The 15,937-nt window shown below is 46.0% G+C and overlaps 1 protein-coding gene and 1 non-coding gene across 2 annotated transcripts in view; one reads left to right on the top strand and one right to left on the bottom strand.

Moving 5' to 3' along the window:
- The window catches only part of DHX16 (DEAH-box helicase 16), a 10,024-nt gene extending 5,766 nt beyond the window's left edge, over positions 1 to 4,258 (bottom strand). Inside the window, exon 1 of the mRNA XM_029243262.1 lies at positions 4,198 to 4,258. Within this exon, the coding sequence (XP_029099095.1) occupies positions 4,198 to 4,258 (61 nt within the window). The remainder of the gene's footprint in view (positions 1 to 4,197) is intronic.
- A 2,199-nt stretch (positions 4,259 to 6,457) lies between these two features.
- On the top strand, positions 6,458 to 6,530 carry TRNAG-CCC. The gene has a single exon. It is a non-coding gene; the product is annotated as a tRNA-Gly (tRNA).
- Positions 6,531 to 15,937: the final 9,407 nt, after the last annotated feature.

The raw sequence follows: 15,937 nt of genomic DNA on the forward strand, positions 1-15,937 counted from the left end.
GAGGCATGGGGGGGCGGTGGCGGTGGTGAGTTCTAGGCAGCAAGTTAATAAATGACCCCCAAAGACTTTCATCTGGGCCTTAGGAGGGCCAAGATCAGGCCCTGGCAGTTTTCCCTGACGCAAAAGGATGGCAAGGGTGCCTGGAGGCCCAAGGCAAGGTCACAAAAGAACATGATATCCCCTGCCCTGGATTCAGCCCAGCCTGGCCCAGCCCAGCCCAGTCCAACTCAGCCAAACTTCCCCAGAGGCTGCTGAGAGTGGGGAGCTGGGAAAAGAACCCAGCATCCCTGTTCTGGTCCAACACTGGCTTCCTAGGACCCCAGGGGTGTGGCTCCTCCCTCTGGCCTCAGTTTCCTTCTCACCAGATTATAACTCCGTGAAAGCAGGACTTTATCCATCTTGTTCATCGTTCTATTTTCAGTGTCTAGAGCATACACACTACCTGAAAAGGCTAGAAACATAGGGCTCTTTAATTCATTAATATTAGAGGTGTTCATGTGGGAGTCTCTCTGTAGATTGCTCCAATGTCAGCATTGGAGAATATGACTCAGATTTAATTCAAAGCGTAATGTGGGGGGGGGGGTGGGCAGGAAGGGCAACAAATAAAGCATTTCCCCTTTTGTCCTGCCTTTTCAGACACCCTGTATTTACTGAATGAGTTGATCTGTAAAGTCAAGGGCTTAGATTAAAGGCTCTCGAATGGGCCTCCCTCCCCGGCAGCTCCTTGATTCAGCAGCGTCTCCCCTGTGTATTCAAAAGTTAGCCAGTGCCTCCCTCCTACCTCCAAAGCAGCTGCCTGCATAGGCCATTTTCTTTGAAGGTTGGGAGGGGTCCAGCCTCCGCCCAGAGAGGCCTCGGTGGCGGGGCAGGTGCTCCCGGCTGGCCCGCCTCCAGCGAGAGTGGGGATCGCGTGTTAGTGCTGGAGCTTGATCGGCTGCCCCGGGGTGAAACCTAAGGCGGTCTTCTGGGAAGGGTAGATGCCCTGTGTGACTCAGAACCAAGTTAGGGAAAAAACAAGCTCAGTCAATTGCTGGCACCCTCCCGGTCTGGCCTGGCTTTGACTATGAGCTCATGAAAGAGGAAGCTGGGCTGGGCTGGCCAGTAGCCCTGCTTTCCCTCATGTTCTCTCTCCATCACTCACGGATTCCCTAGAATGTCTGGGCCCCATTGCTACCGTCATCCTGGCTCGGGCGGCCCTGGCCCTTTTATGACACTCTCTCTTCCCAGACCATTGGTCAATTGTTTCCCCCGGTTGGAAATACCACCCGACACTGAAGGGGATTACTCACAAGGGGAGGCTGAAAGTTATCATGTGTCCCTTGGCTCTGATGATCTCCACTGCCAACCACGACCATTTGGGTTTGCTCCTGTGACTGCTGCATCTCCCACACAGACCAACTGGTGGTAACCCTGGGAGCCCGAATGAAGAGGTTGCTTGAGAGCTAGGGTTCCCCAGTTCAGGAAAGAGACAGAGGGTCCCAAAGTACTGGGCACCTGAGCCACCTTCGGGGCTGATGTATCCTAGTTGAGACCTACTTACCTAATACTTTTGGTATTCAGAACAATACACTACCAGAAAGGCACATTTGATTTCAATGGAAACAATGACAAGGATGGGACACAGAGAACCTTCCTAACTCTTCTCCCTCCATTCCATCTTCTATCTTCTCTGCCTTCCCCAGAGCTTTCTTTTTTTTTCTTTTTTCTTTTTTTTGGCCGTGCTGCATGGCATGCAGGATCTTGTTCCCTCGAACCCGTGCCCCCTGCTGTGGAAGCACGGAGTCCTAACCACTGGACCACCAGGGAATTCCCTCCCCAGAGCTTTCTTGTTAAAAGAAGGACTTGACCAAGTCAGTGTCTGGGTTGGTAACTTCAGTGCCTCTAAACTCTCTAGCGGGGCTGACACTGGCCTCCCAACCCGAATCAGGCAACTTTACAGGCTTCTCTCTCAACTCCCTGACTGCTTTCCCTGCTCCCTGAGCTAGGGCACCATATACGATTTTGTACTTTTTCTCACTCATGCCAAACTCTTACCCATTGGACTCTTCACATGCTGTTTTCTCTCCAACCTCCTGGGGAAACTGTGCCCGTGACTCCTCCATGTAGAATTAGTCCATCTACTTTGTACGTAAATCTCTTGAGGCACCAAACACAGTATATTATAGATATTTGTCTGTTGATCTTTCTGATTGCTTAGAAGTGCACATGGCATTGTGACGCAGCCATTTTGATGCCAGGGACTTTTTGACAAGGCCCCCTAAAGTTATTAAATTGTCAGCATTTAGGGACTTCTCTGCCAGTCCAGTGGTTAATGGACTTTGTGGGCACGGGTTTGGTCCCTGGTTGGGAAATGAAGATCCTGCATGCCGCACGGAGGAGCCAAAAAAACAAAAACAAAAAAAAGAGAAATGTACAAACCAGATACTCTCAGCCCATCCCTGTGGGTTGTGCTCATCCTGTCTCTCTCTGACTCCCACCCTTTCACATAGAATTTGGTAGTGCTTGGTGATATTACTTTTTTTTTTTTTAAGCCAGGTATATTGTGGAATTCCCTGGCAGTCCAGTGGTTAGGACTCCGTGCTTTCACTGCTGAGGGACCAGGTTCGATCCCTGGTCAGGGGACTAAGATCCCACAAGCCTTGCGACACAGCCAAAAAAAGCCAGGTATATTGAAGTATAGCTTATATACAGTAAAATCCATCCTTTTTAGGAGTACAGTTTGATGAGTTTTGACAAATTCATATAGTTGTGTAAATGTCACTGCAATCATGATATAGAATATTTCCATTGCCCCAGAAAGTTCCTTATGCCCCTTTGGAATCAATACCCTCTCTTCGCTCCTAGCCCCTACTGACAACTGACCTGATTTCTGTTCCTGTAGTTTTGCCTGTTCTAGAATGTCATATAAATAAAACTACAGTAGGCACTCTTTTGTGTCTGGATTCTTTTGCTCAGTATAACTGTGATTCATCCATATTCTTGCACAAATCAGTAGTTCTTTCCTTTTGATTTCTGAATAGTATTTCATTGTATAAATATGATACAGTTGGCTTATTCATTCACCATTGAAGGACATTTGTGTTTTTTTCTTGATTTTGGCTATTACGAATAAAACTGCTATGAAGAGTCACATACAACTTTTTTTGTGGACGTGTGTTTTTCTCTTGAGTAAATATCTAGGAGTAGTATAACTCAGAATATATTTAACTTTATAAGAAATGGCCGTGGTTTACCATTTTACACTCTGACAGGACTGTTCTAAGGAAGTTGCATCAAAATGTCCCTGTTGTAAGTTCCTGCATCAAACCTGTCAAGTCAGAACGTTTTCCTTGTCAGAGAACAGGTTGACATGCAGGTTACCTCAGGGGACAGGGATAGGCTGGAATCCGGCAATCTGCACCCTGAAGAACTGGCATGTCATGTCTTTAGGAGGCCACAGTGATTTCAAGCCACGCTGCTGTTCAAGCAGCTCCAGGAGCACACCCCACCTCCCGGCCCACCCAGCGCACCCTGTGACTCAGTATCTCTCCGTCTGCCGCTCTCCCCAGCCTCAGTGTCTGCCGCGTGGCCCTGCATGGGCCCCGGTGCATAGTGTGAAGTAACACAGGCCCACGCTGCTTGGGCACACACAGTGCCCTGGAGGCACTAATCTGAGCACTACCTAGGAATCAATCCATTAAACCTTCACAAACCTCCACTGTCATCATTGTCTGTATCCTCATTTTACCAAAGAGGAAAATGAGAAGTTCCATGAGGCAGCCCACTTTCTCAAGATTACACAGCGGGAGTTAGATTCAAACCCTAGTCTACCTCATCCCAAATCCAGCAGTGTACCACATCGGTCAGAGAGTGGACGCTGGAACCAACTTACTCTGGTTCAATTCCATGTTCTATTCATCTAATTTTCAGGGTAAGTCTCTGAGAAGAAGGCCTTTACAACATCCCTCTCACGGGTGAGGATACAGCACAGAAACTTTGCACGGCAGCAAGGGCTAGAGCTGGGTTTGAATTCCAGGAAGTTTGGCTCCCGAGACAAAGCAACCAACCTCTACGCTTCCCTGCCTCTTAACAATCCTCATTATTAACATTATCATTTGGCTCACTGCCCTAGCTCGTTGTCCTTGGGGTTTTACGCTGCTCTGATATTTGCGTCCTTGCTTGTGTCTCACTTTCAAACTCTGAATGGGTTATGCACACGTGCCCCAGGGTAGAAGAACCTTGTTGGGCAGCCCTGTTGGGCATTCTCTCCTATGGTCATATCGCTGGACTCTTGCCAGCCCTTGGGAGTTGCCTCTAGCTCAGGCAAGGATCCTAATCCAGCAGGGGAAGTCGGGGAGGTAAGGACATCTGCAGGGTGACCCATGCCTAAGAAATCTCCAGCTACTTTTTTCAAGAGGACATGGTATAGTCAGAAGACAAATGAAGGTCTTGAGGTCATCTCAAAAGATCATTTGTTTCCTCAAACAATTTTTTGGCCATGCCACATGTGGGATCTTAGTTCCCTGACCAGGGATCAAACCTATGCCCCCTGCAGTGGGAGCACAGAGACTTAACCACTGGACCACCAGGGAAGTCCCTTCCTCAAAGAAATTTTGAGCTCTTTCAGGTGAGACTAACCATTGAACCCCCTGTCAGGGCTGAGTACTGTGCCTAACTTATATTAGGTACTCAGTAGATTTTGATTGAATGGTAAATTAATGAATGAACAAAAAGACCCAGATTCTCTTAAGTTAGCTCTGTGCTGTCGCATATGGTAACATGTGGCTATTTAAATTTTAATTGATTAAAATTAAATACAATTTAAAATTCAGTTCCTAGGGACTTCCCTGGTGGCACAGTGGTTAAGAATCCGCCTGCCAATGCAGGGGACACGGGTTCGAGCCCTGGTCCGGGAAGATCCCCCATGCCGCGCAGCAACTAAGCCTGTGCACCACAACTACTGAGCCTGCGCTCTAGAGCCCGCGAGCCACAGCTACTGAGCCCACGCGTCCTAGAGCCCGTGCTCTGCAACAAGAGAAGCCACCGCAATCAGAAGCCCGCGCACCACAATGAAGAGTAGCGCCTGCTTGCCGCAACTAGAGAAAGCCCAGGCACAGCACCGAAGACCCAACACAGCTAAAAATAAACAAATGAATAAATTTATTTTAAAAAAAGAAATAATAATGAAAAAAAATTCAGTTCCTCATTTGCATCAGCCACATTTTAAGTGTACAAAAACCTCATGTAGCTGGTGGTTACTATATTGGAAAGCGCAGGTATAGTGCGTTTCTGTCATCACAGAAAGTTCTATTGGACAGCACTGGGCTAGATGATGAGTGGGGTGAGAGAAGGAAAACTGCTGCATTGTGAAAACATTCACTGCGAGCTGATGGCTTTCATTTGCTTTCAACACTTTTAAAGCAGTCAAGATCAGTCTGCTCTGGTTGGATGAGTTCTCCTACCGCCCATTCAGAGCTCTAGAAACAACTTCTTCAGAAATCTATTACTGAGAAACGGAAACGTGTTTCTGATCATAGCCATGACCCAAACTTCTGTGAAAAGGAAGACAAGAGGTTGAAGGGGGAACTAAGAGAGTTTTTTTCTGTCATAGTCCACACGGAACCAACCAATCCAGGGTGCTCTGCACCCATTATCTCATTCAGTCCTCCTAGCAGCCCTGTAGGACACAGGAGGGCAGTGGAGATAAGTGGCTGAAAGTCATAGAAATGATGGAGGCTAGTCCCTGCAGTCAAATCATCAGTAGATTGACTGTCAACTGTGTTCCAACTACGAGCAGTGGAAGGCAGAAAGATGGATAAATGGGCCTCAAGAAGTTTATAACCTAGTTAAGGGAAAATAAGAGACATATAATAATTATATAACTGTACATACACATATATGTACAAGTATATGTGTGTATTTTATACATGTACACACTAATATATGCACATACACAATAACATAATAACTAACATTTGTTTGGTATATTAGAGCTTAGCAAGTACTTTTCCTCATCTGAAGACCCAGCAAATCACCGTGTTGAATGTCAAATGAATGGAATGTTGAGACAGAAAGCCAGCATTTTAGGAATTCAGAGCAGGGTGAGATCACTGCAGGAAGGGGTGATGGGAAAAATTTTGGCTGAGGCATAGAACTAGTAGAAATGCTGGGCAGTCACACAAACCCGAATACAACTCCTGGCTTCCCTACTAGAAACCTGCCAGGATCTCTGCTGCTAATAGTTTTAAAGGAGATAATTGTAAATTACTTTCTAGAAGATAAAATGCTAACTAAGAGTGCTTAGTGGTCTGTGTTTTCTCTCTGGTCCTCCACCCAAATGATCAAAATATTTAAAAAAAAAATACTCCCATCTGTTTCATAGTGATTCTAAAACCACAGGGTAACCTGGATACTTCAGATGTGAAATGGTTTGAGTTGTCTTTACTTAAAAACCCTGTGATTATTAACCCAGGGCACTTCCCCGGTGGTCCAGTGGTTAAGACTCTGCACTCCCAATGCAGGGGGCCCGGGTTCAATCCCTGGTTGGGGAACTAAGCCCTCATGCTGCAACTACTGAGCCCATGAGCTGCAGCTAGAGAAGCCCGCGCGTCAGAACAAAGGGCCCGCGCACAGGAACGAAGACCCAGTGCAGCACGTCTAAATAAATAAATAAATAAATAAATAAATAAACAAACAAACAAACAAACAAAAAGAAAAGCTTAAGGGCTTCCCTGGTGGCGCAGTGGTTGAGAGTCTGCCTGCCAATGCAAGGGACACGGGTTCATGCCCTGGTCTGGGAAGATCTCACATGCCGCGGAGCGTCTGGGCCCGTGAGCCATGGCCGCTGAGCCTGCGCGTCCCGAGCCTCCGCAACGGGAGAGGCCACAACAGTGAGAGGCCTGCGAACCGCAAAAAAAAAAAAAAAAAAAAAAAGCTTAAAAAAAAACAAACCCTGTGATGAGCATCTGATGGTACAGCTCAAACACCTTATTAACACCTGGAGTTATATAAGGTCAGCTCTGCCCATAATTTCTGCAGTGAAATGCATGAAAATCCAGCCCTGCATTTTTTTTTTTTTTTTTTTTTTTTGGGTTCCGGGGGCCTCTCACTGTTGTGGCCTCTCCCGTTGCGGAGCACAGGCTCCGGACGCGCAGGCTCAGCGGCCATGGCTCACGGGCCCAGCCGCTCCGCGGCATGTGGGATCTTCGCGGACCGGGGCACGAACCCGTGCCCGCTGCATCGGCAGGCGGACTCTCAACCACTGCGCCACCAGGGAAGCCCCAGCCCTGCATTTTGACTGGGCTTTCCTAGATTCTCCTTACATAATTGTAGCCATTTCTCTGCCAGTAGTGATTTAGAAATGCCTTTCTAAAGCCCTCTGCATTTGCCTCAGCTTCCTTTAATTTTTCTAAAACTTTTACCTTCCTTTCTTAGCATTTGGATTTCTTTGGTTTCAAGCCATAGAAACTCATTATGGCTAACTTAGAAAAGCTGAGCATTGGGAGCATATTGGAGAGCTCACAGCCTGAAAGGAAGGCTAGAGAGCTAGGCTCAGGGAACGTAGGAACTAGGGCAGCTCTGGGGACTCCATAGCAGGAATCAAGTCTTGCCCTCACTACCTGCTGAAATGAATGAACGACAGCTAGTTTTTTTCCATCCCTCACATGCATGTTCATCATTCAAAGCTTCAGCAGAGAGAGTCTGATTAGTCTGGTTTAGGTAGGGGCCTGGGGAAGAACGGACATCTTAACTGAAAGCTCAGTAGGACTGTGCACAGGTAATTCCCCAAAGAATCCAACGACTATTGTCAGAGGAGGAGGAGAGAGTCATTGCTGCATTGTCAAAACCCAAGTAATGTCCACTACACCCTAGTTTTCCTTCCTAACCTCCATTTCCTACTTTTTCTAATTATCCATAATAGGAATGACCAATGCACCTTGCAGGGTTGTGGAGAAGATATATAAATATAAATCCACATGTATTGGAATTTTCCTCCAAAGGATTAATGGTTGGCGAAGTTTGGCCTTACCCCTCAGTGTTGCGTGGAAGGGTTAAGGAAGATAATATATGCAAAATGGCTCCCACAGTGCCTGGCACCTAGTGAGGTTCATTACATGCATTGCTATTTCAGCGCCCCTCACCGCCCTCTTCTGTGCTGGAGCCAGCTCATGAGAGCAGATTGCGATATTTTCAGGAATTTTGTGAGCCAACTGACATAACGTCGGTAGCTTGAAGTTGACCTTGTTGGGAATATTTACACCACGGAAACTGGAAATGCAGCTAATTAGACTCCCCCCAGCCTCCAGGCAGTTGTTAAATATTTCTCAGCTCAGCCTTGCATCCACTTCTTTCCTCCCTTCACAAGATGTGAGCAGAACCAAAGTACAGCTCAACCACCTTATTAACACTCAGAGTTATACTAGATCTGCTCTGCCCATAATTTCTGCAGTGTACAATGCATGAAAATCCAGCCCTACATTTTGCCTGGGCTTGCCTAGTTTCTCCTTACATAATCGTAGTCACTTCCCTGCCAGTAATAATTTAGAAATGTCTTTCTAAAGTCCTGTGCACTTTGCCTCAGCTTCCTTTAATTTTTCTAAAGCTTTTACCTTCCTTCCTTAGCATTTGGTTTCCTCTGGTTGTGAGCCACAGAAGCTCATTATGGCTAACAAACAGAAAAGTTGAGTATGTGTGTCAGTTAGGATTAGATTCAGCTGTGAGAGACAAAAAATTAGAATAGTGGTTTACTAGATATAAATTCATTCTCTCTGATAGAAAGTCTAGATCAAGGCTGGCAGCTCAGGCTTGGCTAGAAGCTCACTTTGTTGCCTCACGTCCTCAGTACATGGTTTTTACTTCATGATCTAAGATGGCTGTCCAAACTGCACATTCCAGCCAGTAGGACAGAGAAGGGCAAAGAAACACATCCTTTCCTCTTAATCCATTGACAGAAGTAATGCACAGCATTTCTGCTTATATGAAATAGGCTGAAGTGAAGTCATTTAACCATATCCAGCTGCAAGGGAGGCTGGGATATGTGTTATTTACTCCAGGCACCCCTGTGCCCAGCTGGAAACTGAGAAGAAGGGAAGGGTGGATACTGGGAGACAGCTGGGTGGCCCTCCCACTGATGGGCAGGGTTTAGGAAAGTGTAGGAGGGGAAAGTGGGGCTGGTGTGATGGGAATAAGTGTGCTTTGTGGAATTTTGAAGGAGCTGGCTGGAATAGAAAATTAGAAATACTGGAAAATGAGGTTAAGTAAACAAGGTGAAAGCCAGATCTCAGTGAGGGTCCAGGAAAGCAGACAAAAGAATCTTTATCTAGTGCCATTAGAAACAGGAGGCATTAAACTTTTGGGTAGGGGAGCTGTATGATCAAAGGCATTAAAGAGATTTTAATCTGGCGTTTACGTGCGAGTCATGTTGGGTGGGGGGAAGGAAAAACAGGAAAGGGCAGGGAGGTTGGAGAGGAGACCAATTTCACAATCCAGGTGTGAGGTGATTATGTGGGGGCAATGGGAACAAGGAGGAAGAAATAAATCTGAGAGGCATTTGCTAGAAAATATGTTAGGATTGATGGCTGGCCTGATAGGGAGTTTCAGGTTGGGGAGGCCAAGAAACAAGTAAACAAGTGAACCTGCCTTGATAGGTGTTTTAGGTTGGGTCACCTAGAGGCAGAGCCTGGCACAGAACTTTTGTTCAAGGGATTGATGCGGGGAGGAGAAGAGCGAGGGGAACAAGATGGCAAAGCCAAGAAGCTAAGCAAGGATGTGGGCTAAACTGTAATCCGAGTCCACAGTGAGACTCTCAGCACAAATCACACCAGAGTCGGCTCCACCTTGAGAGAAGGGGGCTGGTGTTTTACAGCTGCGCATCAGGCAGTCAGTGGCTGAGATCTGTCCAAAGTGTGTGTTGTGGGGATGGCTTGTCTCCCATTCGGTCCAGGCCAATTCTCCAGAAAAGGGGACAGCTGTGTGTGGTCATCAGACAACATGCCTGGTACCTGGGGGATGAGTAGACCAACTGGTAAAGATGATCTGGGTGAGGCCCAGATAGCATCCATTACAGTGGGTCCATTTTGGATGTGTTGGACTTGAGGTGGCAAAGATATAAGGTATTGGCACATGACTAGAGGGAAATTGGCAATACAAGATAGGAGTTCATGTCGATGAACAGGACTGGTTATGGAGGTATTGGAGTGGGAGACTCTGCACACAGGTGATAGTTTCGTCAAGAAGGAGTGAGCCCGGGACTTCCCTGGTGGTCCAGTGGTTAAGACTCCGTGCTCCCAATGCAGGGGCCCTGGGTTCAATCCCTGGTCAGGGAGCTAGAGCCCGCATGCCGCAACTAAAGAGCCTGCCTGCCACAAGGAAGATCCCACACGGCAGCAACGAAGATCCTGTGTGCTGCAAGTAGGACCAGGCGCAGCCAAATAAATAAATATTTTAAAAAAGAAGAAGAAGAAGAAGTGAGCTCTTTGAGGGCCATGGATAGAGAGAGGGGAGCAAGCCTTTGGAAAGTAAGTTGGTTACAGCCTAGTGGGAAGGTGGGAGGGGGAAGAGGAACCAATGAGTAAAGCAAAGCAGAGGCCGGTAGAGAAGCATGTCCGTGTGGTAGTTGACCTTATATTAAGACTGGAAGTCAAGAAAGAAGTTGAAGGAGAATGAGTATGGAGAAAAAGGTGAGGTGTTTTTGACTTTAGTCAGTTGGGAGGTTGTTGGTGGTCTTTGAGGGGACAATTTCACAGCAGGACAAGGTTAGAAACCATGTGGTCGAGGCTAGTAACGCTTTCCACATTTAATGTCATTCCATCTGACTAACTCAACTCGTCTAGGGTACTTTCTCCTTCAGTTTCTATGCTGCTCATTCTTGCTCCTCCTAAGGTCACTCTATGTTCTGGTTATCTAATGTTGCCTAAAAGATTACCCCAAGACTTAGCAGGCATGACACTCTTTGTTACCTTTATGGGTTCTGTGGATCAGGAGTTTGGATGGAGTGCAGTGGGGGTGGAGATGGCTTGCCTCTGCTCCATGATGTCTGGGGTCGAAGCTGGAAGACTCGAAAGCTGGAGACTGGAACCATCCGTCTGCAGGATCCTTCATTCACACGTCTGGCAGTGGATGCTGGCTATTGGCTGGGGGCCTCGGTTCCTCTCCCTTGGTCTAGATTGGGCCTCTCTTGCGTGGTGTCTGGGTTACTGAGAAAGAGAACCAGGCATGAACTATATACTTTTTATGACTTCACTTTTTTATGATCTACATTGCTTTCCCCCTACTCCTTTGGTCACAGCAGTCACAGCCCCACCCAGATTCAAGGGGAAGGAACACGATCCCGCCCTGGCGTGTCAGTCACGGGATAAGAAGAGTATCGGAGGAGGATACCCATCTTTGGAAAATATAGCCTTTCATCCTCTGTCAGAACTCTCCATTTGCTTCTTATGAGTGGCCCCATTTATTCAACAGTCATCAGTAGTAACAGCAACTGGAGGAACTTCCTGAGGGCAGGGGACTGGCCTGTTACGATTGTCTTCTTTATCTTTATATCCTAAACATCTTGAGCAGTGATAGCCTCACAATAGATTCCTAAGGAAGGAAGAACTCCTTTTAAGTCTGTTTTTCTCAGACACTGCATCATTTGACCCTAAACTAGCTATCACGACAGTTGAAGAAACTACGGGGCTTAGAGGGGTAAGTGGGCTACCCTTCAGATGACTAGGCTAGCAAGAGCTCAGCTGTGACATGAACCCAGGTCTTCTGGGTTGAAGTTACTTTTATTAAGAACTTGATGCCTCCAAACAGCAGGACTGCTCCTTCAGTGCCCCTGTCTCCTCCATCCTCACAGTAGCCCAGGGCCAACTACGGGGCAACGATAGTGATCCCTCAGCTGCTGACTGACCAGTCCTGCACTTGATACACTGATTTAACATGGTGATTTAATATCATTATTTAATATGATTTTGCATCTCTTTTCTCAAGAGAGCAGGAGAGGGCTAGGGCACAGACTCTCGTGCTGCACTCAGCTTCCGGGCTGGGTAGAAGGCCAGGACGAAGTTGGTCCTCATCTCTCTGAGTGGGCAGCACCCATGTCAGGAGTGTGGGGTGAGAGGAGATGCCAAGAAGAGTTCTGTTGGGGCAATCAGATGGTGATCTGAGGGAACCACATGGGAAGAGGGGGGAAAAGCCTAGAAGGGAAGTGGCTGAGGTAGTTCCTGTAGGTTCAGCTCAGGGGGGAGTGGGGAGCCAATTTCCGCCCCCTCCCCAACTCACATCCCAGCCCTAAAAATGCTTCACAGCCTCAGGAGGAAATCCTGGCCAAGTATCCAGTGTGGGTGGCAGGGGTGCTTATCTAGATCAGGAGTGGGTGGGAGGACATCTTAGAACTTATATCAGGCCCCAATTTTCCAAATCCTGCCTGTGCCCTGCCACCTCTGCCTCCGAAAACCAATTTTTGACTTTATCTCTTTAGAAATGTCCCCAGGCTAGCAGTTTATCTCTCAGAGGTTGCAGATCAGGAAGGACCTTCAGAAAACACAATTTCCACTTCCACTGTGGGGCAGAAAGCATAGGGCAGCCTAACCCCTCGATGCCCGTGAAGTAACAAAGGACCAACTGCGCTGTGTTGTAGGACTACTGGCCTTACCAGGTCCCCGCTCTCCCCCACCAGCCCCGAAGGGACCTCTTAGACTCCTTCTCTCTCTGGTTTCTCCCCATCCTGCTCCCCTTTGCTAAAATGCTTACCTTCCCTGCTCAGGCCCTTTGAAAGTAGCTCACTATGACTTTTCATATCACCTCCAACTCTTCAGCCTCACCTTCATGGACGTTGGCGGCCCAGCTTCAACTGTATCATTCGTGAGTCACCCCTGCTCTTTTGTTCTAGCCCCATCAACATGCCGGTTGCTCTCCCCCACGTAGGGATTACTCACCGCTTAAGTCACCAGTCCCTCTGGAATGTGCCCCCTCCTCCATGACACCCATTCTCCCCACATCCTTTATTATTTTGTTTAAACTAACAATGTTTTTTTTCCCCTCCAATGATTAAAATAACGTGTGTTTGTTGTGGAAAATCTGTGAAATGCAAAATGTATACAAACAGAAGAAAATAAAAAGTACCCAAAATTCCACAATCCCAATGTAGCTAATGTTATCATCCCAGCGGATTTCCTTCCCGTATTCTCATCAGAACTCCTTCCTGCTTCAGGCCTCCATGCATGCTTATTATTCCTTTTTATTATTCCTTATTATTCCTAAAAGTCTCTCCCTCTGTCCCCCTCTCTTTCTCTCTTCCCTTCCTAGTTCTGTGAGTCAATCAACTCACCCTTATTATCATAAAGGTCACTCTCTCAGTTAGGTCTCCCTATTACACAGTCACAATACCCAGTACTTTTCCTTGTGGCACTTGCCACAACTAGAAATAAACCATAATTTTTGTCCTCGTGTGTTTAACGTCTGTCTTGGCCACTTGACTTGACGTAAGGTCCATGACTGGCTTTCTTGTTTATTCAGATGACCCTAGCATCCACCACAGTGCTCTGGATACAGAAAAAACACAATGCTTGGCACCAAGATGCCTTCTTGAATAACTGTGTGTCTGTTCTCTCTGCTCTTCAAAATAGTCAATTCCACAAATACAGTGAATCAATTACCATATGCCTGACCTGGTTCCAGGTACAGGATACCCAGTTCTTGCCCTCAAGGAGCACTTAGCCTTCTGAAGGAGACAGACCAGTAAATGCAATATTTGAGTACATCTTTAAGTATATGATGATCAATGGTATTGAGTAACACATAGAGGAAGGGTCCTCAAACCTTGGGGGGAGGTGACACCATGGTTTTATTTTGTCCTTAGTAATGCATTTACTTTGTAGAATCAGAGGATAGTAGAATTGAGTGGTACCATGAGAGACTTGGTCAAAGCCACTGGGTAGTTGACTGGTGGTTGATTGGGAATTCGACCTCGATCTTGAGATTCCCAGCCCAGTGCTCTTTTCCACTGTGCCTTGGGGGCCTCTGGAGCACCCCCTTCCTTCATCAGCCCCCAAGTCCCATTGATTTTCCCTTGTAAAGATCTCTCCAGTCTGTCCACTTTCCCTCACCTCCCTGTCACCACGCTCCAAGTCTCCATCACCTCCAGCCTGCATGCCTACCCCACCTCCTACCTCCTACCTTATCTCACTGCCTCCAGTCCTGCCCTGCTCAGATCCCTTCTCTGAGTTTCAGCCAGAGTGAGCCTTCCCAGATCTGAGTGTGAGCATGTCTATCCCTTGCTTAAAGCCCCAGAGGCTTGCCACCAAGCTTTTAGGAATATGTTCAAAAGTCTTCTGTTTTTCTCTTCCATTTTACTGAAATATAATTGACATACAGCACTGTATAAGTTTAAGGTGTACAACATAATGATTTGACATATGTACGACATGAAACGATTACAATAGGTTTAGTGAATATCCATCATCTCATATAGATACATTAAAGAAATGGAGAAAAAATGTTTCCTTGTGATGAGAACTCTTACTCTCTAACAACTTTCATATATAATGTACCATAGTGTTAACTGTATTTATCATGCTGTACATTACATCCCTAGAACTTATAACTGGAAGTTTATACCTTTTGACTGCCTTCATCTGATTCCCCCTCCCTCCCACTTCCTGCCTCTGGTAACTGCAAATCCGATCTTTTTTTTCTATGAGTTTGTTTGTTTTTGACCTATAACTGACCTATGACACTATGTTAATTCCCGATGCGAAGCATAGTGATTTGATATTTCTATACATTTCAAAATGATCACCATGGTAAGTCTAGTTGTCAGCTGTCACCATACAAAGATTTTACATAATTATTAACTATAATCCTCATGCTGCACATTTATACCTGTGACTCATTTATTTTATAACTGAAAGTTTGTATTTTTCGTACCTCTTAGTCTCTGTCACCTATTCCTCTTATTCTCCCACCCACCTCCCCTCTGGCACCTGCTTGTTCTCTGCGTCTATGACTCTGTTTCTGTTCAGTTCTGTTTGTTCATTTGTTTTGTTTTTTAGATTCCACGTATAAGTAAAATCATACAGTATTTGTTTTTCTCTGTCTGACTTATTTCGCTTAGCATAACATACTCTAGGTCCATCCATGTGGTTGCAAATGGCAAGATTTCATTCTTTTTTATGGCTGAGTAATATTCCATTTTGTGTGTGTGTGTGTGTGTGTGTGTGACACATCTTCTTTATCCATTCATCTATTGATGGGCACTTAGGTTACTTCCATATCTTGGCTATTGTCAATAATTTCTGCAATGAACATATGGGTGCATATATCTTTTCAAATTAATGTTTTTGTTTTCTTTGGATAAATTCCCAGAAGTAGGATTGCTGGATCATATAATGGTTTTATTTTAACTTTCTGAGGAATCCACACTGTTCTCCATAGTGGCTGCACCAATTTATATGCCCATCAACAGAGCACTAGGTTCCCTTTTCTTTACATCTTGGCCAACACTTGCTATTTGTGGTCTTTTTGATAATAGTTATTCTGACAGGTATGTGGTGATTGTGGTTTTGATATGCATTTCCCTGATCAGCAATGTTGAACATCCTTTCACATGCCTCTTGGCCATCTGTATATCTTCTTTGGAAAAATGTCTGTTGGATTCTCTACCCATTAAAAAAAATTTTTTTTTGATGTTGAGTTCAGAATTCTTAATATGGTATATTAATCTGCTCAGGCAACATAACAACATACCACAGACTAGGTGGCTTAAACAACAAAAATTTATTTCTCATAGTCCTAGAGGCTGGAAGCCCAAGATCAAGGTGCCAGAAAGGTAAGTCTAATTCTAAAGCATATTCTCTTGACTTGTAGGTGGCCATCATCTCCCTGTGTGCTCATATGGCCTCTTTCTTCTCTGTGCACACATGGGCAGAGAGAGCTCTCTTGTATCTTTTATAAGGACACTCATCCCATCAGATTA

The sequence above is a fragment of the Monodon monoceros genome, unplaced genomic scaffold (assembly GCF_005190385.1).
Source record: "Monodon monoceros isolate NGI ecotype Baffin Bay Population unplaced genomic scaffold, NGI_Narwhal_1 Super_Scaffold_3, whole genome shotgun sequence".
In the NCBI taxonomy this organism is placed as follows: Eukaryota; Metazoa; Chordata; class Mammalia; order Artiodactyla; family Monodontidae; genus Monodon; species Monodon monoceros.